The sequence below is a fragment of the Oncorhynchus kisutch genome, linkage group LG15 (assembly GCF_002021735.2).
Source record: "Oncorhynchus kisutch isolate 150728-3 linkage group LG15, Okis_V2, whole genome shotgun sequence".
NCBI classification, from domain to species: Eukaryota; Metazoa; Chordata; class Actinopteri; order Salmoniformes; family Salmonidae; genus Oncorhynchus; species Oncorhynchus kisutch.
Genome location: NC_034188.2, coordinates 26,525,742 through 26,547,502, shown reverse-complemented (window position 1 = coordinate 26,547,502; position 21,761 = coordinate 26,525,742). Strand labels below are relative to the sequence as shown.

Below are 21,761 nucleotides of genomic sequence, written 5' to 3'. Positions count from 1 at the left end.
CGGTCTCTCTCTCGCTCTCTCTCGCGCGGTCTCTCTCTCTCTCGCGCGGTCTCTCTCTCGCTCTCTCTCGCGCGCGGTCTCTCTCTCTCTCGCGCGGTCTCGCGCTCTCTCGCGCGGTCTCTCTCTCTCTCTCTCGCGCGGTCTCGCTCTCTCTCGCGCGGTCTCTCTCTCTCGCGCGGTCTCTCTCTCTCGCGCGGTCTCTCTCTCTCGCGCGGTCTCTCTCTCTCTCTCGCGGTCTCTCTCTCTCTCTCTCGCGCGGTCTCTCTCTCTCTCTCTCGCGCGGTCTCTCTCTCTCGCGCGGTCTCTCTCTCTCTCTCTCGCGCGGTCTCTCTCTCTCTCTCTCGCGCGGTCTCTCTCTCTCTCTCTCTCGCGCGGTCTCTCTCTCTCGCGCGGTCTCTCTCTCTCTCTCTCTCTCGCGCGGTCTCTCTCTCTCGCGCGGTCTCTCTCTCTCTCTCTCCTCGCGCGGTCTCTCTCTCTCTCTCGCGCGGTCTCTCTCTCTCTCTCGCGCGGTCTCTCTCTCTCTCGCGCGGTCTCTCTCTCTCTCGCGCGGTCTCTCTCTCTCGCGCGGTCTCTCTCTCGCGGACTCTCTCGCTCGCCGTGTCTCTCTCTCGCGGTCTCTCTCGCGCGGTCTCTCTCTCTCGCACGCGGTCTCTCTCTCGCACGCGGTCTCTCTCTCTCTCTCTCTCTCGCGCGGTCTCTCTCTCTCGCGCGGTCTCTCTCTCTCTCTCTCTCGCGCGGTCTCTCTCTCTCTCGCGCGGTCTCTCTCTCTCTCGCGCGGTCTCTCTCTCTCTCGCGCGGTCTCTCTCTCTCTCGCGCGGTCTCGCTCTCTCTCGCGCGGTCTCGCTCTCTCTCGCGCGGTCTCGCTCTCTCTCGCGCGGTCTCTCTCTCTCTCGCGCCGTCTCTCTCTCTCTCGCGCCGTCTCTCTCTCGCTCTCTCTCGCGCGGTCTCGCTCTCTCTCGCGCGGTCTCTCTCTCGCTCTCTCTCGCGCGGTCTCTCTCTCTCTCGCGCGGTCTCTCTCTCTCGCGCGGTCTCTCTCTCTCTCGCGCGTCTCGCTCTCTCTCGCGCGGTCTCTCTCTCTCTCGCGCGGTCTCGCTCTCTCTCGCGCGGTCTCTCTCTCTCGCGCGGTCTCTCTCTCTCTCGCGCGGTCTCTCTCTCTCTCGCGCGGTCTCTCTCTCTCTCTCTTGCGCGGTCTCTCTCTCTCTCTCTCGCGGTCTCTCTCTCTCTCGCGCGGTCTCTCTCTCTCTCGCGGTCTCTCTCTCTCTCTCGCGGTCTCTCTCTCTCTCTCTCTCGCGCGGTCTCTCTCTCTCTCGCGCGGTCTCTCTCTCTCTCTCGCGCGGTCTCTCTCTCTCTCTCGCGCGGTCTCTCTCTCTCTCTCGCGCGGTCTCTCTCTCTCGCGCGGGTCTCTCTCTCTCGCGCGGTCTCTCTCTCTCGCGCGGTCTCTCTCTCTCTCTCTCTCTCGCGCGGTCTCTCTCTCTCTCTCTCGCGCGGTCTCTCTCTCTCTCTCTCTCGCGCGGTCTCTCTCTCTCTCTCTCGCGCGTCTCTCTCTCTCTCTCTCGCGCGGTCTCTCTCTCTCTCTCTCTCTCGCGCGGTCTCTCTCTCTCTCTCGCGCGGTCTCTCTCTCTCTCTCGCGCGGTCTCTCTCTCTCTCTCGCGCGGTCTCTCTCTCTCTCTCTCTCGCGCGGTCTCTCTCTCTCTCTCGCGGTCTCTCTCTCGCGCGGTCTCTCTCTCTCTCTCGCGCGTCTCTCTCTCTCTCGCGGTGTCTCTCTCTCTCGCGCGGTCTCTCTCTCGCGCGGTGTCTCTCTCTCGCGGTCTCTCTCTCGCGGTCTCTCTCTCGCGGTTTCTCTCGCACGCGGTCTCTCTCTCGCACGCGGTGTCTCTCTCGCGCGCGGTGTGTCTCTCTCTCTCTCTCTCGCGGTCTCTCTCTCTCGCGCGGTCTCTCTCTCTCTCGCGCGGTCTCTCTCTCTCGCGCGGTCTCTCTCTCTCTCTCTCGCGGTCTCTCTCTCGCGCGGTCTCTCTCTCTCTCTCGCGCGGTCTCTCTCTCTCTCGCGCGGTGTCTCTCTCTCTCTCGCGCGGTCTCTCTCTCTCTCGCGCGGTGTCTCTCTCTCTCTCGCACGGTCTCTCTCTCTCTCGCGCGGTGTCTCTCTCTCTCTCGCACGGTCTCTCTCTCTCTCGCGGTCTCTCTCTCTCTCGCGGTCTCTCTCTCTCTCGCGGTGTCTCTCTCTCTCGCGGTGTCTCTCTCTCTCTCGCGGTCTCTCACTCTCTCGCGGTCTCTCTCTCGCACGCGGTGTCTCTCTCGCGCGCGGTGTGTCTCTCTCTCGCGCGCGGTGTGTCTCTCTCTCTCGCGCGCGGTGTCTCTCTCTCTCGCGCTCGGTGTCTCTCTCTCTCTCTCTCTCGCGCGCGGTGTCTCTCTCTCTCTCTCTCTCGCGCGGTGTCTCTCTCTCTCTCGGTGTCTCTCTCTCTCTAGCGCGGTCTCTCTCTCTCTAGCGCGCGGTCTCTCTCTCGCGCGCGGTCTCTCTCTCTCTCGCACGCGGTCTCTCTCGCTCGCGCGCAGTCTCTCTCTCTCGCGCGCGGGTCTCTCTCGCGCGCGGTCTCTCTCGCGCGCGGTCTCTCTCTCGCGCGGTCTCTCTCTCGCGCGGTGTCTCTCTCTCTCGCGCGGTCTCTCTCGGTGTATCTCTCTCTCTCGCGCGGTGTCTCTCTCTCTCTCGCGCGGTCTCTCTCGGTGTATCTCTCTCTCTCTCTCGCGGTCTCTCTCTCTCGCGCGGTCTCTCTCTCTCTCTCGCGCGGTCTCTCTCACGCGCGGTCTCTCTCACGCGCGGTCTCTCTCTCGCGCGGTCTCTCTCTCGCGCGGTCTCTCTCTCTCTCGCGCGGTGTCTCTCTCTCTCTCGCGCGGTCTCTCTCTCTCTCTCTCTCGCGGTCTCTCTCTCTCGCGGTCTCTCTCTCTCGCGGTGTCTCTCTCTCTCTCGCGGTGTCTCTCTCTCTCGCGCGGTGTCTCTCTCTCTCGCGCGGTCTCTCTCTCTCGCGCGGTCTCTCTCTCTCGCGCGGTCTCTCTCTCTCGCGCGGTCTCTCTCTCTCGCGCGGTCTCTCTCTCTCGCGCGGTCTCTCTCTCTCGCGGTCTCTCTCTCTCGCGCGGTCTCTCTCTCTCGCGCGGTCTCTCTCTCGCGCGGTGTCTCTCTCTCTCTCTCTCTCGCGTGTCTCTCTCTCTCGCGGTCTCTCTCTCTCTCGCGGTCTATCTCTCTCTCGCGGTCTCTCTCTCTCTCTCTCTCTCTCGCGGTCTCTCTCTCTCTCTCTCGCGGTCTCTCTCTCTCTCGCGGTCTCTCTCTCTCTCTCGTGCGGTCTCTCTCTCTCTCGCACGGTCTCTCTCTCTCTCTCGCGCGTGGTCTCTCTCTCTCTCGCGCGTGGTCTCTCTCTCTCTCTCGCGCGGTCTCTCTCGCGCGGTCTCTCTCGCGCGGTCTCTCTCTCTCGCGCGCGCGGTCTCTCTCTCTCGCGCGCGCGGTCTCTCTCTCTCTCGGTGTCTCTCTCTCTCGCGGTCTCTCTCTCTCTCTCGCGGTCTCTCTCTCGCGGTCTCTCTCTCTCTCGCGGTCTCTCTCTCTCTCGCGGTCTCTCTCTCTCTCGCGGTCTCTCTCTCTCTCTCGCGGTCTCTCTCTCTCTCGCGCGGTGTCTCTCTCTCTCTCGCGGTCTCTCTCTCTCTCGCGGTCTCTCTCTCTCTCTCTCTCTCTCTCGCGGTCTCTCTCTCTCTCGCGCGGTCTCTCTCTCTCTCTCTCGCGCGGTCTCTCTCTCTCTCTCGCGCGGTCTCTCTCTCTCTCGCGCGCGGTCTCTCTCTCTCGCGCGCGGTCTCTCTCTCTCTCTCTCGCGCGGTCTCTCTCGCGCGCGTGCGGGTCTCTCTCTCTCGCGCGCGGTCTCTCTCTCGCGGTCTCTCTCTTTCTCTCCGCGCGGTCTCTCTCTCTCTCGCGCGGTCTCTCTCTCTCTCTCGCGCGGTCTCGCTCTCTCTCGCGCGGTGTCTCTCTCTCTCTCGCGCGGTGTCTCTCTCTCTCTCGCGCGGTGTCTCTCTCTCTCTCGCGCGGTGTCTCTCTCTCTCTCTCGCGCGGTGTCTCTCTCGCGCGGTGTCTCTCTCGCGCGGTGTCTCTCTCGCGCGGTGTCTCTCTCTCTCTCGCGGTGTCTCTCTCGCGGTCTCTCTCTCTCTCGCGCGCGGTCTCTCTCTCTCTCGCGCGCGGTCTCTCACTCTCTCGCGCCCGGTCTCTCTCTCGCGCGCGCGGTCTCTCTCGCACGCGGTCTCTCTCTCTCTCTCGCGGTGTCTCTCTCTCTCTCGCGCGGTGTCTCTCTCTCTCTCGCGGTCTCTCTCTCTCNGGTCTCTCTCTCTCTCTCTCTCTCTCTCGCGCGCGTGTCTCTCTCTCGCGCGGTGTCTCTCTCTCTCTCGCGGTGTCTCTCTCTCTCGCATTTAACCTCTGAAATTGTGGAGACTAACACCAGCGGCTGAGGATTTTCTAGAATAGTGGCCAATTCATTGATGTAAATATTGAAGAGTGCAGGGCTCAAATTGCAAACCCTTGCGAAGGCCCCGCCCCTGGTTAAAGAATTATGTTATTTTCTTGCCAATTTTAATTCGGCATGTATTGCCAGTATACATTGATTTAATTATGTCAAATGGTTACCCCTACACCACTTTCAATAACTTTGTAGAACAGTCCTGTATGCCAAATAGAATCAAATGCTTTTTGGAAGTCGATAAAGCAAGCGTATATTTTGGTGGACATGTTTATCTATCAGGGTGTGTAGGGTGTAAATATGATCAGTCGTGCAATGTTTGGGTGTAAATCCAATTAGCATTTACTCAAGACATTGTGCTTTTTAAGGAAGTTTAGAACTCTTACATGTATAATACTACAGAAAACCTTCCCCAGGTTACTGTTGACACAAATGCCTGTGGTCTTTAAAAAAATCCATTTCAGTTGTGCTTCTTTTGCCTGATATATAGTTGATGTTTTTTACTGCTAGATTGATGCCTTTACTGTGAGTGGATGTGGTATCCAGAAATGTATTTAAGAGTGTTTGGATATTTTGGTTACTGGTTGCTTTCTGGTATTCTTCTGTGCTGTTTTGGGCCCATCTGTATGAATTTCTGATGTTGTACAGCTTACTGGGCTGTGCATTTATGATGTTGTACAGCTTACTGGGCTGTGAATGTCTGTTGTACAGCTGATGGGGCTGTGAATGTCTGTTGGTTTCCATGTTATTTTGAGGAACAACGTAATGTGGCTGTGGTCAGACAAAGGTGTTAGTGGCTTGACAGTGAATGAGCCGAGAGAGAAGGGGTCCAATTTCTGTAATCATATAGTCTACTGTGTTGTGGCCAAGAGGTGAGCAATAGGTGAATCTCCCCAAAGATTCCCCCTGTAACCTACCATTAACAAAGTACAGACCCAGGCTTCGACAGAGCTGCTACAGATCCCTTCCATTTTGTTGATGGTGCTGTCACTGTTGTTTCTATGGGGGATGTCACAACAGTTAGAAACAGTATGGCCTGTAATAAAGCTGTCCCCTCGTGTGGTCGTACATCAGGTAGTGTTCCCTGGCCTGTAAATGGCACGTCTCTTCCTCAAGGGTGGGGAAGATATCCTCTGAGTAATATGGGGATTCTGAGGAGGGGATATATATTGCGCAAAGGAACATCTTTTTCTGTCAGTACAAGTTATTTTTTCAGTTTTAACCAAATGTGATATTTACCAATTTTGAGGGGATCAAATAGATTTTTAGTTAGGATTTGTACCAAACGATCATTCCTCCAGTCTCTGCCTCTATTGACGGAGCTGTGTTTCTGTGATGGCACAATTTCCTCTCTGTAGCCTGTGGGACAGTGAGTGACAATGTCTACCTTACACCCATGTCTCCTGCAGAATGATGACGTCAACATCTTGAAGATTTTTTTTGTTTGTTACTCCAGTGCTAAACTCTTCAGTCCAAAGGTTGATGAGTTTAGGCCCTGAACGTTCCACATGCTAACTGATAGTGATTTCATGTTGCAAAAAAAGAATAGCAGTCAGAAATCCAGTATCTACTAACTATGAAGTTGTTAAGAGTAAGATAAACAGGATAACAGCTACAATTTTTATATATATATATGTAAATATTCCTACTCATTGAACAAGTAAACTTTTTGTACAGTGTGTGTGTGTTGCAGATGTATTGGAGGAGCTGTTAAATCTCACTCAGTCCTACATGGTTCTCTTGTCCACTGACGACCTCCGCGTAGCTGCGCTGGCCCTGCTATTGGGCCCTGTGGAGTGGAGGGGGGCCAGGTCTGGGCCGTGGGGCTTTCTCTCTGGTCTGGTAGAGGTGGTGGTCTGGTGCGGGGTAGAAGGCTGGGCCCGGTCCAGCCGATGGAAGTGGTGATGCTCTGGTGGTGGGTGGGGCCTGTGGGATGCGCTGGTCTGGTGGGGCGTTGAGGGGGCCTGGGGCTCCTTGGTGGTGCAGTGGTCTGGTAGGGGTCTCTGGGTGGTCCTCTGTCCAGTGCGGCATGGAGTCTTTGTCTACCAAGTGACATGTCCTTTAGAGACTTTGCAAACACCCCTACTGTCTGCTTCCTCAGGTGGGAGTGGTCGTGCAGATGCTCTCTCTCTCTCGCGCGCGGTCTCTCTCTCGCGCGCGGTCTCTCTCTCTCTCGTGCGCGGTCTCTCTCTCGCGCGCGGTCTCTCTCTCTCTCGCGCTGTCTCTCTCTCTCTCGCGCTGTCTCTCTCTCTCTCGCGCGGTGTCTCTCTCTCTCTCGCGCGGTGTCTCTCTCTCTCGCGCGGTGTCTCTCTCGCGCGGTGTCTCTCTCTCTCGCGGTGTCTCTCTCTCTCTCGCTCGGTCTCTCTCTCTCTCTCTCGCGCGCGGTCTCTCTCTCTCGCGCGGTCTCTCTCTCTCTCTCTCTCTCTCTCGCGGTCTCTCTCTCGCACGCGCGGTATCTCTCTCTCTCTCTCTCTCTCTCTCTCTCTCGCGCGCGGTGTCTCTCTCTCGCGCGGTGTCTCTCTCTCTCTCGCGGTGTCTCTCTCTCTCGCATTTAACCTCTGAATTGTGGAGACTAACACCAGCGGCTGAGGATTTTTCTAGAATAGTGGCCAATTCATTGATGTAAATATTGAAGAGTGCAGGGCTCAAATTGCAACCCTTGCGAAGGCCCCGCCCCTGGTTAAAGAATTATGTTATTTTCTTGCCAATTTTAATTCGGCATGTATTGCCAGTATACATTGATTTAATTATGTCAAATGTTTTACCCCCTACACCACTTTCAATAACTTTGTAGAACAGTCCTGTATGCCAAATAGAATCAAATGCTTTTTGGAAGTCGATAAAGCAAGCGTATATTTTGGTGGACATGTTTATCTATCAGGGTGTGTAGGGTGTAAATATGATCAGTCGTGCAATGTTTGGGTGTAAATCCAATTAGCATTTACTCAAGACATTGTGCTTTTTAAGGAAGTTTAGAACTCTTACATGTATAATACTACAGAAAACCTTCCCCAGGTTACTGTTGACACAAATGCCTGTGGTCTTTAAAAAAAATCCATTTCAGTTGTGCTTCTTTTGCCTGAATATATAGTTGATGTTTTTTACTGCTAGATTGATGCCTTTACTGTGAGTGGATGTGGTATCCAGAAATGTATTTAAGAGTGTTTGGATATTTTGGTTACTGGTTGCTTTCTGGTATTCTTCTGTGCTGTTTTGGGCCCATCTGTATGAATTTCTGATGTTGTACAGCTTACTGGGCTGTGCATTTATGATGTTGTACAGCTTACTGGGCTGTGAATGTCTGTTGTACAGCTGATGGGGCTGTGAATGTCTGTTGGTTTCCATGTTATTTTGAGGAACAACGTAATGTGGCTGTGGTCAGACAAAGGTGTTAGTGGCTTGACAGTGAATGAGCCGAGAGAGAAGGGGTCAATTTCTGTAATCATATAGTCTACTGTGTTGTGGCCAAGAGGTGAGCAATAGGTGAATCTCCCCAAAGATTCCCCCTGTAACCTACCATTAACAAAGTACAGACCCAGGCTTCGACAGAGCTGCTACAGATCCCTTCCATTTTTGTTGATGGTGCTGTCACTGTTGTTTCTATGGGGGATGTCACAACAGTTAGAAACAGTATGGCCTGTAATAAAGCTGTCCCCTCGTGTGGTCGTTACATCAGGTAGTGTTCCCTGGGCCTGTAAATGGCACGTCTCTTCCTCAAGGGTGGGGAAGATATCCTCTGAGTAATATGGGGATTCTGAGGAGGGGATATATATTGCGCAAAGGAACATCTTTTTCTGTCAGTACAAGTTATTTTTTCAGTTTTAACCAAATGTGATATTTACCAATTTTGAGGGGATCAAATAGATTTTTTAGTTAGGATTTGTACCAAACGATCATTCCTCCAGTCTCTGCCTCTATTGACGGAGCTGTGTTTCTGTGATGGCACAATTTCCTCTCTGTAGCCTGTGGGACAGTGAGTGACAATGTCTACCTTACACCATGTCTCCTGCAGAATGATGACGTCAACATCTTGAAGATTTTTTTGTTTGTTACTCCAGTGCTAAACTCTTCAGTCCAAAGGTTGATGAGTTTAGGCCCTGAACGTTCCACATGCTAACTGATAGTGATTTCATGTTGCAAAAAAAGAATAGCAGTCAGAAATCCAGTATCTACTAACTATGAAGTTGTTAAGAGTAAGATAAACAGGATAACAGCTACAATTTTTATATATATATATGTAAATATTCCTACTCATTGAACAAGTAAACTTTTTGTACAGTGTGTGTGTGTTGCAGATGTATTGGAGGAGCTGTTAAATCTCACTCAGTCCTACATGGTTCTCTTGTCCACTGACGACCTCCGCGTAGCTGCGCTGGCCCTGCTATTGGGCCCTGTGGAGTGGAGGGGGGCCAGGTCTGGGCCGTGGGGCTTTCTCTCTGGTCTGGTAGAGGTGGTGGTCTGGTGCGGGGTAGAAGGCTGGGCCCGGTCCAGCCGATGGAAGTGGTGATGCTCTGGTGGTGGGTGGGGCCTGTGGGATGCGCTGGTCTGGTGGGGCGTTGAGGGGGCCTGGGGCTCCTTGGTGGTGCAGTGGTCTGGTAGGGGTCTCTGGGTGGTCCTCTGTCCAGTGCGGCATGGAGTCTTTGTCTACCAAGTGACATGTCCTTTAGAGACTTTGCAAACACCCCTACTGTCTGCTTCCTCAGGTGGGAGTGGTCGTGCAGATGCTCTCTCTCTCTCGCGCGCGGTCTCTCTCTCGCGCGCGGTCTCTCTCTCTCTCGTGCGCGGTCTCTCTCTCGCGCGCGGTCTCTCTCTCTCTCGCGCTGTCTCTCTCTCTCTCGCGCTGTCTCTCTCTCTCTCGCGCGGTGTCTCTCTCTCTCTCGCGCGGTGTCTCTCTCTCTCGCGCGGTGTCTCTCTCGCGCGGTGTCTCTCTCTCTCGCGGTGTCTCTCTCTCTCTCGCTCGGTCTCTCTCTCTCTCTCTCGCGCGCGGTCTCTCTCTCTCGCGCGGTCTCTCTCTCTCTCTCTCTCTCTCTCGCGGTCTCTCTCTCGCGCGCGCGGTATCTCTCTCTCTCTCTCTCTCTCTCTCTCTCTCGCGCGCGGTGTCTCTCTCTCGCGCGGTGTCTCTCTCTCTCTCGCGGTGTCTCTCTCTCTCGCATTTAACCTCTGAATTGTGGAGACTAACACCAGCGGCTGAGGATTTTTCTAGAATAGTGGCCAATTCATTGATGTAAATATTGAAGAGTGCAGGGCTCAAATTGCAACCCTTGCGAAGGCCCCGCCCCTGGTTAAAGAATTATGTTATTTTCTTGCCAATTTTAATTCGGCATGTATTGCCAGTATACATTGATTTAATTATGTCAAATGTTTTACCCCCTACACCACTTTCAATAACTTTGTAGAACAGTCCTGTATGCCAAATAGAATCAAATGCTTTTTGGAAGTCGATAAAGCAAGCGTATATTTTGGTGGACATGTTTATCTATCAGGGTGTGTAGGGTGTAAATATGATCAGTCGTGCAATGTTTGGGTGTAAATCCAATTAGCATTTACTCAAGACATTGTGCTTTTTAAGGAAGTTTAGAACTCTTACATGTATAATACTACAGAAAACCTTCCCCAGGTTACTGTTGACACAAATGCCTGTGGTCTTTAAAAAAATCCATTTCAGTTGTGCTTCTTTTGCCTGAATATATAGTTGATGTTTTTTACTGCTAGATTGATGCCTTTACTGTGAGTGGATGTGGTATCCAGAAATGTATTTAAGAGTGTTTGGATATTTTGGTTACTGGTTGCTTTCTGGTATTCTTCTGTGCTGTTTTGGGCCCATCTGTATGAATTTCTGATGTTGTACAGCTTACTGGGCTGTGCATTTATGATGTTGTACAGCTTACTGGGCTGTGAATGTCTGTTGTACAGCTGATGGGGCTGTGAATGTCTGTTGGTTTCCATGTTATTTTGAGGAACAACGTAATGTGGCTGTGGTCAGACAAAGGTGTTAGTGGCTTGACAGTGAATGAGCCGAGAGAGAAGGGGTCAATTTCTGTAATCATATAGTCTACTGTGTTGTGGCCAAGAGGTGAGCAATAGGTGAATCTCCCCAAAGATTCCCCCTGTAACCTACCATTAACAAAGTACAGACCCAGGCTTCGACAGAGCTGCTACAGATCCCTTCCATTTTTGTTGATGGTGCTGTCACTGTTGTTTCTATGGGGGATGTCACAACAGTTAGAAACAGTATGGCCTGTAATAAAGCTGTCCCCTCGTGTGGTCGTTACATCAGGTAGTGTTCCCTGGGCCTGTAAATGGCACGTCTCTTCCTCAAGGGTGGGGAAGATATCCTCTGAGTAATATGGGGATTCTGAGGAGGGGATATATATTGCGCAAAGGAACATCTTTTTCTGTCAGTACAAGTTATTTTTTCAGTTTTAACCAAATGTGATATTTACCAATTTTGAGGGGATCAAATAGATTTTTTAGTTAGGATTTGTACCAAACGATCATTCCTCCAGTCTCTGCCTCTATTGACGGAGCTGTGTTTCTGTGATGGCACAATTTCCTCTCTGTAGCCTGTGGGACAGTGAGTGACAATGTCTACCTTACACCATGTCTCCTGCAGAATGATGACGTCAACATCTTGAAGATTTTTTTGTTTGTTACTCCAGTGCTAAACTCTTCAGTCCAAAGGTTGATGAGTTTAGGCCCTGAACGTTCCACATGCTAACTGATAGTGATTTCATGTTGCAAAAAAAGAATAGCAGTCAGAAATCCAGTATCTACTAACTATGAAGTTGTTAAGAGTAAGATAAACAGGATAACAGCTACAATTTTTATATATATATATGTAAATATTCCTACTCATTGAACAAGTAAACTTTTTGTACAGTGTGTGTGTGTTGCAGATGTATTGGAGGAGCTGTTAAATCTCACTCAGTCCTACATGGTTCTCTTGTCCACTGACGACCTCCGCGTAGCTGCGCTGGCCCTGCTATTGGGCCCTGTGGAGTGGAGGGGGGCCAGGTCTGGGCCGTGGGGCTTTCTCTCTGGTCTGGTAGAGGTGGTGGTCTGGTGCGGGGTAGAAGGCTGGGCCCGGTCCAGCCGATGGAAGTGGTGATGCTCTGGTGGTGGGTGGGGCCTGTGGGATGCGCTGGTCTGGTGGGGCGTTGAGGGGGCCTGGGGCTCCTTGGTGGTGCAGTGGTCTGGTAGGGGTCTCTGGGTGGTCCTCTGTCCAGTGCGGCATGGAGTCTTTGTCTACCAAGTGACATGTCCTTTAGAGACTTTGCAAACACCCCTACTGTCTGCTTCCTCAGGTGGGAGTGGTCGTGCAGATGCTCTGGAGTAATTATTGAGTGGTGAGCAACGTGCACGTTCGGAAGTAGGCCACACCCTCTGGTGATGTCAGCATTGACTTTCTGAATGGTACGGGATGAAAGTGTTTGCGGGGCAGCAAAGCGGAGATGATGTGGGAGTTGGGAACCGCTCAGAGGCTCTCTCCTCTACTCTGTTGGCCAGACTGTCTACTCTCTCCTGCTCCTCTTGCAGGTTGTTGGTGCTGTAGTTAATAACAATGTGGCCTAGTGTGCCAAAGTCAGGCTGGAACAGGATGTGGAGGGCATCTTGTGTTTTTGGGCACCATATTTTGGACACTGTGTAATGGGGGAAGAGTTTATCCTCTTGGATGAATTTCCCATTTGGGTCAATGAGGATGGCCACCTCAGTGGGTTTTACCAGACTAGTGCGTATACGGTCTGTGGCTGGGGTACACAGGGGTACACTCTCTCACTGATGAGCTATAGGTGTACCTACCATAGGAGTTGGGACCCTTTTTTGTTGGTTATGTTGTCATAGTTGTGCCTGGGGGGGCATATGGGGGAGGGAATGCTGTCAACTCCAGGCAGGTGTCCCCCTGTGTGCTGACAGTGTCAAATTCTTGTTTGGTTCTGGCATTTAGGTCACCACAGACTGGTACATGTACCTGGGCCTGGAAATGGTTTATTCCCCCTCCAGGATGGAGAAGCTGTCTTCATTAACCTCTAGCGTCGAGCAATCCCGTATCCGGGAGCGTAATCGTAGCCTCAAGCTCATTACCATAACGCAACGTTTCCTATTCATGAAAATCGCAAATTAAATAAAATAAATATATTGAAACGTAAACTTCTGACTTCAACTGTAGGTAGCACACAGAAGGAAACTTCTCTGTTAACCTGTCTAGGACTGGACCCCGTTCCGCTAGCGGAACCCCTCGCAAATAGCCAATAAAATTGCAGGGCGCCAAATTCAATCAACAGAAATCTCCTAATTCAATTTTCTCAAACATACAAGTATTAGGCACCATTTTAAAGATAAATTCTCGTTAATCCAACCACAGTGTCCGATTTCAAAAAAGCTTTTCGGCGAAAGCAGAACATATCATTATGTTAGGTCAGCAACTAGTCACAGAAAGCATACAGCAATTTTCCAAGCAAAGAGAGGAGTCACAAAAAGCAGGAATATTGATCAAATGAATCACTAACCTTTGATATTCTTCATCAGATGACACTCGCGGGACAACATGTTACACAATACATGTATGTTTTGTTCGATCAAGTTCATATTTATATCCAAAAACCTCAGTTTACATTTGGCTTTGCCTCAGACATCTCGATAATTTGCACAGAGCCACATCAAATCACAGAAATACCATTTGGTTCAATTATATGCATAGTCGAGCATCTTTTCGTGACAAAATATCTTGTTTAAAACGGAAACGTTTTCATCCAAAAAATTTAATAGCGCCACCTAGTCTCAAGAAGTTAAAGAAAATGCTGAAAAATGCAGGAGCTCATCTGATCGTGACCTCTGCTCTCTCTCTCTGTCTTTCTGTCTCTCTCTCTCTTTCTCTCTCTCTCTCTCTCTCTCTTTCTCTCTCTTTCTCTCTCTCTCTTTCTCTCTTTTTCTCTTTCTGTCTTTCTCTCTCTCTCTCTTTCTGTCTCTCTCTGTCTTTCTGTCTCTCTCTCTCTTTCTGTCTTTCTCTCTTTCTGTCTTTCTGTCTTTCTCTCTTTCTGTCTTTCTCTCTATCTGTCTTTCTCTCTTTCTCTCTTTCTGTCTTTCTCTCTTTCTGTCTTTCTCTCTCTGTCTTTCTGTCTCTCTCTCTCTCACTTTCTGTCTCTCTCTCTCTCACTTTCTGTCTGTCTGTCTCTCTCTCTCTCACTTTGTCTGTCTCTCTCACTTTCTGTCTCTCTCTCTCTCACTTTCTGTCTCTCTCTCTCTCTCTCACTTTCTGTCTCTCTCACTTTCTGTCTCTCTCACTTTCTGTCTCTCTGTCTCTCACTTTCTGTCTCTCTCTCTCACTTTCTGTCTCTCTCTCTCTCACTTTCTGTCTCTCTCTCTCTCACTTTCTGTCTCTCTCTCTCTCTCTCTTTCCACAGTTAAGGGTGACAGCCAGGATGTGGAATACGCTGATGTCAGGATACTGAGGCAGGAAATGAGACAGAAGGAGAGGGAGGCGCCGGTGGAGGTGGAATATGGGCACGTGGATGAAGCGTGTGGTCCCCAGCAGCCGGTGGACGTGGAGTATGGACAGATTACAATATTAGAGGGTCCCAGGAGGAAGGTAGACATGCCTGAGGAGGAGTATTGTATGTATGCCAGTGTACGGAAAGGACAGTGAGCAAGGTACTGTCTAGATAGAATATGGTAGAATAGAAGGAGCCTGAGAGTTGAATCACTGGGAGTCTGAGTTGAATCACAGGTGCTTCGCTCAAATCTCTCCGTTCTCTTGAAGTGTTCACTTGTAGTCATGGATTTGAAAAGGATGCCGAAACCAATCCTACACCAATCCAATGCTTTGACATATATGTGGAGAGTAGTGAACAAGTGCACGCTTCAGGGGAAAGGAGAGATTATTGGGAATCAACCCCTGAGAGGCCCAGAGTTGACACAGATGACAGACATGTTGAATCATGTTGTCTTAGTTACAGTTACAGCTGTGTGTTGCATGTTGATGCGTGTCAGGACATAGTGTCTGTTTCCAGGAAGTCAAATCAAATCAAATCAGATTTTATTTGTCACATGGTTAGCAGATGTTAATGCGAGTGTAGCGAAATGCTTGTGCTTCTAGTTCCGACAATGCAGTAATAACCAACAAGTAATCTAACTAACAATTCCAAAACTACTGTCTTATACACAGTGTAAGGGGATAAAGAATATGTACATAAGGATATATGAATGAGTGATGGTACAGAGCAGCATAGGCAAGATACAGTAGATGGTATCGAGTACAGTATATACATATGAGATGAGTATGTAAACAAAGTGGCATAGTTAAAGTGGCTAGTGATACATGTATTACATAAGGATACAGTCGATGATATAGAGTACAGTATATACGTATGCATATGAGATGAATGATGTAGGGTAAGTAACATTATATAAGGTAGCATTGTTTAAAGTGGCTAGTGATATATTTACATCATTTCCCATTATAAAAGTGGCTGGAGTTGAGTCAGTGTGTTGGCAGCAGCCACTCAATGTTAGTGGTGGCTGTTTAACAGTCTGATGGCCTTGATGGCCTTCCGGCGCCGACAGAGATGGCCGCCTCGCTTCGCGTTCCTAGGAAACTATGCAGTTTTTTGTTTTTTTACGTGTTATTTCTTACACTAGTACCCCAGGTCATCTTAGGTTTCATCACATACAGCCGAGAAGAACTACTGAATATAAGATCAGCGTCAACTCACCACCAGTACGACCAAGAATATGTTTTTCGCGATGCGGATCCTGTGTTCTGCCTTACAACCAGCGCCACGGGATGGTTCCCATGCAGCGACCCAAAAAAACGACTCAGAAAAAGAGGGAAACGAAGCGGTCTTCTGGTCAGACTCCGGAGACGGGCACATCGTGCACCACTCCCTAGCATTCTTCTTGCCAATGTCCAGTCTCTTGACAACAAGGTTGATGAAATCCGAGCAAGGGTAGCATTCCAGAGGGACATCAGAGACTGTAACGTTCTCTGTTTCACGGAAACGTGGCTCACTGGAGAGACGCAATCCGAAGCGGTGCAGCCAGCGGGTTTCTCCACGCATCGCGCGGACAGAAACGAACATCTTTCTGGTAAGAAGAGGGGCGGGGGCGTATGCCTTATGGCCAACGTGACATGGTGTGATGAAAGAAACATACAGGAACTCAAATCCTTCTGTTCACCTGATTTAGAATTCCTCACAATCAAATGTAGACCGCATTATCTACCAAGAGAATTCTCTTCGATTATAATCACAGCCGTATATATCCCCCCCCAAGCAGACACATCGATGGCTCTGAACGAACTTTATTTAACTCTCTGCAAACTGGAAACAATTTATCCGGAGGCTGCATTCATTGTAGCTGGGGATTTTAACAAGGCTAATCTGAAAACAAGACTCCCTAAATTTTATCAGCATATCGATTGCGCAACCAGGGGTGGAAAGACCCTGGATCATTGTTACTCTAACTTCCGCGACGCATATAAGGCCCTGCCCCGCCCCCCTTTCGGAAAAGCTGACCACGACTCCATTTTGTTGATCCCTGCCTACAGACAGAAACTAAAACAAGAAGCTCCCACGCTGAGGTCTGTCCAACGCTGGTCCGACCAAGCTGACTCCACACTCCAAGACTGCTTCCATCACGTGGACTGGGAGATGTTTAGTATTGCGTCAGCCAACAACATTGACGAATACGCTGATTCGGTGTGCGAGTTCATTAGAACGTGCGTTGAAGATGTCGTTCCCATAGCAACGATTAAAACATTCCCCAACCAGAAACCGTGGATTGATGGCAGCATTCGTGTGGAACTGAAGGCGCGAACCACTGCTTTTAATCAGGGCAAGGTGTCTGGTAACATGACTGAATACAAACAGCGCAGCTATTCCCTCCGCAAGGCTATCAAACAAGCTAAGCGCCAGTACAGAGACAAAGTAGAATCTCAATTCAACGGCTCAGACACAAGAGGCATGTGGCAGGGTCTACAGTCAATCACGGACTACAGGAAGAAACCCAGCCCAGTCACGGACCAGGATGTCTTGCTCCCAGGCAGACTAAACAACTTTTTTGCCCGCTTTGAGGACAATACAGTGCCACTGACACGGCCTGCAACGAAAACATGCGGTCTCTCCTTCACTGCAGCCGAAGTGAGTAAGACATTTAAACGTGTTAACCCTCGCAAGGCTGCAGGCCCAGACGGCATCCCCAGCCGCGCCCTCAGAGCATGCGCAGACCAGCTGGCCGGTGTGTTTACGGACATATTCAACCAATCCCTATACCAGTCTGCTGTTCCCACATGCTTCAAGAGGGCCACCATTGTTCCTGTTCCCAAGAAAGCTAAGGTAACCGAGCTAAACGACTACCGCCCCGTAGCACTCACATCCGTCATCATGAAGTGCTTTGAGAGACTAGTCAAGGACCATATCACCTCCACCCTACCTGACACCCTTGACCCACTCCAATTTGCTTACCGCCCAAATAGGTCCACAGACGATGCAATCTCAACCACTCTGCACACTGCCCTAACCCATCTGGACAAGAGGAATACCTATGTGAGAATGCTGTTCATCGACTACAGCTCGGCATTCAACACCATAGTACCCTCCAAGCTCGTCATCAAGCTCGAGACCCTGGGTCTCGACCCCGCCCTGTGCAACTGGGTACTGGACTTCCTGACGGGCCGCCCCCAGGTGGTGAGGGTAGGCAACAACATCTCCTCCCCGCTGATCCTCAACACTGGGGCCCCACAAGGGTGCGTTCTGAGCCCTCTCCTGTACTCCCTGTTCACCCACGACTGCGTGGCCACGCACGCCTCCAACTCAATCATCAAGTTTGCGGACGACACAACAGTGGTAGGCTTGATTACCAACAACGACGAGACGGCCTACAGGGAGGAGGTGAGGGCCCTCGGAGTGTGGTGTCAGGAAAATAACCTCACACTCAACGTCAACAAAACTAAGGAGATGATTGTGGACTTCAGGAAACAGCAGAGGGAACACCCCCCCATCCACATTGATGGAACAGTAGTGGAGAGGGTAGCAAGTTTTAAGTTCCTCGGCATACACATCACAGACAAACTGAATTGGTCCACTCACACAGACAGCATCGTGAAGAAGGCGCAGCAGCGCCTCTTCAACCTCAGGAGGCTGAAGAAATTCGGCTTGTCACCAAAAGCACTCACAAACTTCTACAGATGCACAATCGAGAGCATCCTGGCGGGCTGTATCACCGCCTGGTATGGCAACTGCACCGCCCTCAACCGTAAGGCTCTCCAGAGGGTAGTGAGGTCTGCACAACGCATCACCGGGGGCAAACTACCTGCCCTCCAGGACACCTACACCACCCGATGCTACAGGAAGGCCATAAAGATCATCAAGGACATCAACCACCCGAGCCACTGCCTGTTCACCCCGCTGTCATCCAGAAGGCGAGGTCAGTACAGGTGCATCAAAGCTGGGACCGAGAGACTGAAAAACAGCTTCTATCTCAAGGCCATCAGACTGTTAAACAGCCACCACTAACATTGAGTGGCTACTGCCAACACACTGTCAATGCCACTGACTCTACTCCAGCCACTTTAATCATGGGAATTGACGGGAAATGATGTAAATATATCACTAGCCACTTTAAACAATGCTACCTTATATAATGTTACTTACCCTACATTATTCATCTCATATGCATACGTAGATACTGTACTCTATATCATCGACTGCATCCTTATGTAATACATGTATCACTAGCCACTTTAACTATGCCACTTGGTTTACATACTCATCTCATATGTATATACTGTACTCGATATCATCTACTGTATCTTGCCTATGCTGCTCTGTACCATCACTCATTCATATATCCTTATGTACATATTCTTTATCCCCTTACACTCTGTATAAGACAGTAGTTTTTTTTTGGAATTGTTAGTTAGATTACTTGTTCGTTATTACTGCATTGTCGGAACTAGAAGCACAAGCATTTCGCTACACTCGCAATAACATCTGCTAACCATGTGTATGTGACAAATAAATTTGATTTGATTTGATTTGAGATAGAAGCTGTTTTTCAGTCTCTCGGTCCCAGCTTTGAGTGGAGACATTACTTCTGTTTTTCTTGCCCACATTTCTTTCTTTCCAAACTGTTTTTACACTTGGTTGTGTTGCGGTCACTTCTTGCTTTCAGATGTGTGATATGTCACAATTTTTACTGTTTTTGCTGTGTGAATACATCATTCTTGAATTATTCTCTAACATTCAATACTGTTTAAAGAATTACTGAGGGGTTTGTAATAATTGCATAACAGGAATTCATCAGCTATCATAGGCTACTTACTCATTTCCAATGCCTTAAGTCAGTTCTTTAAAGCATGTAGTCATCTCCCTAAATGGATCCATCTATATATATGATGTGTAGGTACTGTGTGCTGTATAAAGTTATAATGTACTATCTTAGATATGATCACAAATGTATGTACATACAGTAAATATGTGGATGCCATGGTGCTAGTCCTCATAGACAAACAACAAATAAGAGTATATTTAATTTTTTAAACAAATATGATTTATTTTTGAGCTTTTGCAATCACATGTTAATGTTGTACAATTTCTTCTTCTTCAAAAATACAGTACATGGCAATATCTTTTCACACCATCAACATATTTGATTCCACATCTTTGGCTTCGCAGTTTATAAAGTTGCTAATGCATTTCCTGTTTGAATCACATGATTTCCAGTCGAGAATCCCCTCAGCCAGAGGTAATCACCAGACTGAGTGGCTGAAAATATTATACTGTGGCTTTTTTGGAGACATAACCAAGTATGGTTATCTCCCCATATGTACTCTAACTAAATAATTATGCTGCATATCAAAATAAGAATAGAACACATTGCGAAGAGGATGTTGAGAAATGAGGATACTGATTTTTCTAACAGTGTTGATAAAATAATCATTTCTCATGCTTCATTGTTGATGCCGTTGTGTGATGAAAAAAAAGCGATTTGATAATAAAAGCTTGTTTTTTAAAAGCAAGCAACTGTTGGTGCCTGTATTATTTGATTCTGAAGTATAGAGGTCAGAGGTCATCCCATCTGAGCAGTAATAAACATAGTCATTATGACTCATCATAGGTGAACTCTCCATAACCCCAGGCTCACGAATGTACCCCTGTGGTTACCGATCTATAGGGCAGGTGGCCCAGATATGCTGCTCTAACCATCTATCTAACTAACATCTTCCTCTATCTTCATGTCTTCTGGTGTCTCCTATTGGACGATAATCAGGAAGTAAGTGCCTATAAAACCATATACTTTTTACAGCAATGCAATGAGCACAGTCCCCATCAACATGTGATGCAAACAGCTGAGATAAGACTTGGATAAGTCTTTGATCCTGTTTAAACCCTGCAACATTTATAAGTTTGAGCAATCATGAAACTTTTCCGCTTGTCTTTTTCGGCTAAAACAAGTGGTTTCTCTCCTTGGTGATCACGGATGTCTTCGATGGCACCTACAGAGTATACAGCAGTGGATTTCAAATTTGTTTTCAGGTTTCCATTTGGCAAAATTAGGCAAAATCTGACGCAAACAACATCTATCTGTAGCTTATTTGCTTGTAAGGTCGTTTGCAACACAGTTTTCAGCCGATCAGCAAAGTAAAACTGTATTAATTTCAGTTTGATCTGGGTGGTTATTTATTTTGCTCACACTGCAGTTTTTTTGGTGTGAGTGTCACGACTTCCCGCCGAAGTCGGCTCCTCTCCTTGTTCGGGCGGCGTTCTCCTCTCCTTGTTCGAGCGGTGTTCTCCTCTCCTTGTTCGGGCGGCGTTCTCCTCTCCTTGTTCGGGCGGCGTTCTCCTCTCCTTGTTCGGGCGGCGTTCTCCTCTCCTTGTTCGGGCGGCGTTCGGCGGTCGACGTCACCAGCTTTCTAGCCATTGCTGCTCCATTTTTCATGTATCCATTTGTTTTGTCTTGTTTTGCACAACAGGTTTGTATTTCCCAATCACACTGCATGTATTTATTCCTCTGTTCCCCCTCATGTCTTTGTGTGATATTGTTTGTTACGTGTCATGTTTGACGCACCAGACTAGTGTTCGTATATTCCGTGTTTTGTCACGAGGTATGTTTATTTTTTTGAACATACTTATTGTGACTGTTTGCTCGTTTTGCACTCTTGCCAAATGGCTGGAGGTTTTGACGCAGTGGCGTCCGTCTGTTGGTTTCTCCTGCCTCAAAGTGTGTGCCTGTTCACAACTCTCTGCTCACCTGACTCCGCTACCAGTACGCACATCATTGACTGTGAGTTTTATGTGAGCTTAGTGCAGTTTTGAAGTGCTACTTCACCTTGTTTATTGGTTAAAAAGTGAGCAATCATGAAACTTTTCCGCTTGTCTTTTTCGGCTAAAACAAGTGGTTTCTCTCCTTGGTGATCACGGATATCTTCGATGGCACCTACAGAGTATACAGCAGTGGATTTCAAATTTGTTTTCAGGTTTCCATTTGGCAAAATTAGGCAAAATCTGACGCAAACAACATCTATCTGTAGCTTATTTGCTTGTAAGGTCGTTTGCAACACAGTTTTCAGCCGATCAGCAAAGTAAAACTGTATTAATTTCAGTTTGATTTGGGTGGTTATTTATTTTGCTCACACTGCAGTTTTTTTGGTGTGAGTGTCACGACTTCCCGCCGAAGTCGGCTCCTCTCCTTGTTCGGGCGGCGTTCTCCTCTCCTTGTTCGAGCGGTGTTCTCCTCTCCTTGTTCGGGCGGCGTTCTCCTCTCCTTGTTCGGGCGGCGTTCTCCTCTCCTTGTTCGGGCGGCGTTCTCCTCTCCTTGTTCGGGCGGCGTTCGGCGGTCGACGTCACCAGCTTTCTAGCCATCGCTGCTCCATTTTTCATGTATCCATTTGTTTTGTCTTGTTTTGCACAACAGGTTTGTATTTCCCAATCACACTGCATGTATTTATTCCTCTGTTCCCCCTCATGTCTTTGTGTGATATTGTTTGTTACGTGTCATGTTTGACGCACCAGACTAGTGTTCGTATATTCCGTGTTTTGTCACGAGGTATGTTTATTTTTTTGAACATACTTATTGTGACTGTTTGCTCGTTTTGCACTCTTGCCAAATGGCTGGAGGTTTTGACGCAGTGGCGTCCGTCTGTTGGTTTCTCCTGCCTCAAAGTGTGTGCCTGTTCACAACTCTCTGCTCACCTGACTCCGCTACCAGTACGCACATCATTGACTGTGAGTTTTATGTGAGCTTAGTGCAGTTTTGAAGTGCTACTTCACCTTGTTTATTGGTTAA

General features: G+C 49.1%; 1 protein-coding gene across 4 annotated transcripts in view; it reads left to right on the top strand.

Annotated features, from left to right (window-relative positions):
- Positions 1 to 14,584, top strand: part of LOC116353584 (T-cell surface antigen CD2) — a 19,104-nt gene extending 4,520 nt beyond the window's left edge. For all 4 annotated transcript variants that reach the window (XM_031789942.1, XM_031789940.1, XM_031789941.1 and 1 more), the window contains one exon: positions 13,883 to 14,584. In XM_031789942.1, the coding sequence (XP_031645802.1) occupies positions 13,883 to 14,124 (242 nt within the window). In that variant the 3' untranslated portion in view covers positions 14,125 to 14,584. The remainder of the gene's footprint in view (positions 1 to 13,882) is intronic.
- The last annotated feature ends 7,177 nt before the right edge of the window (positions 14,585 to 21,761 follow it).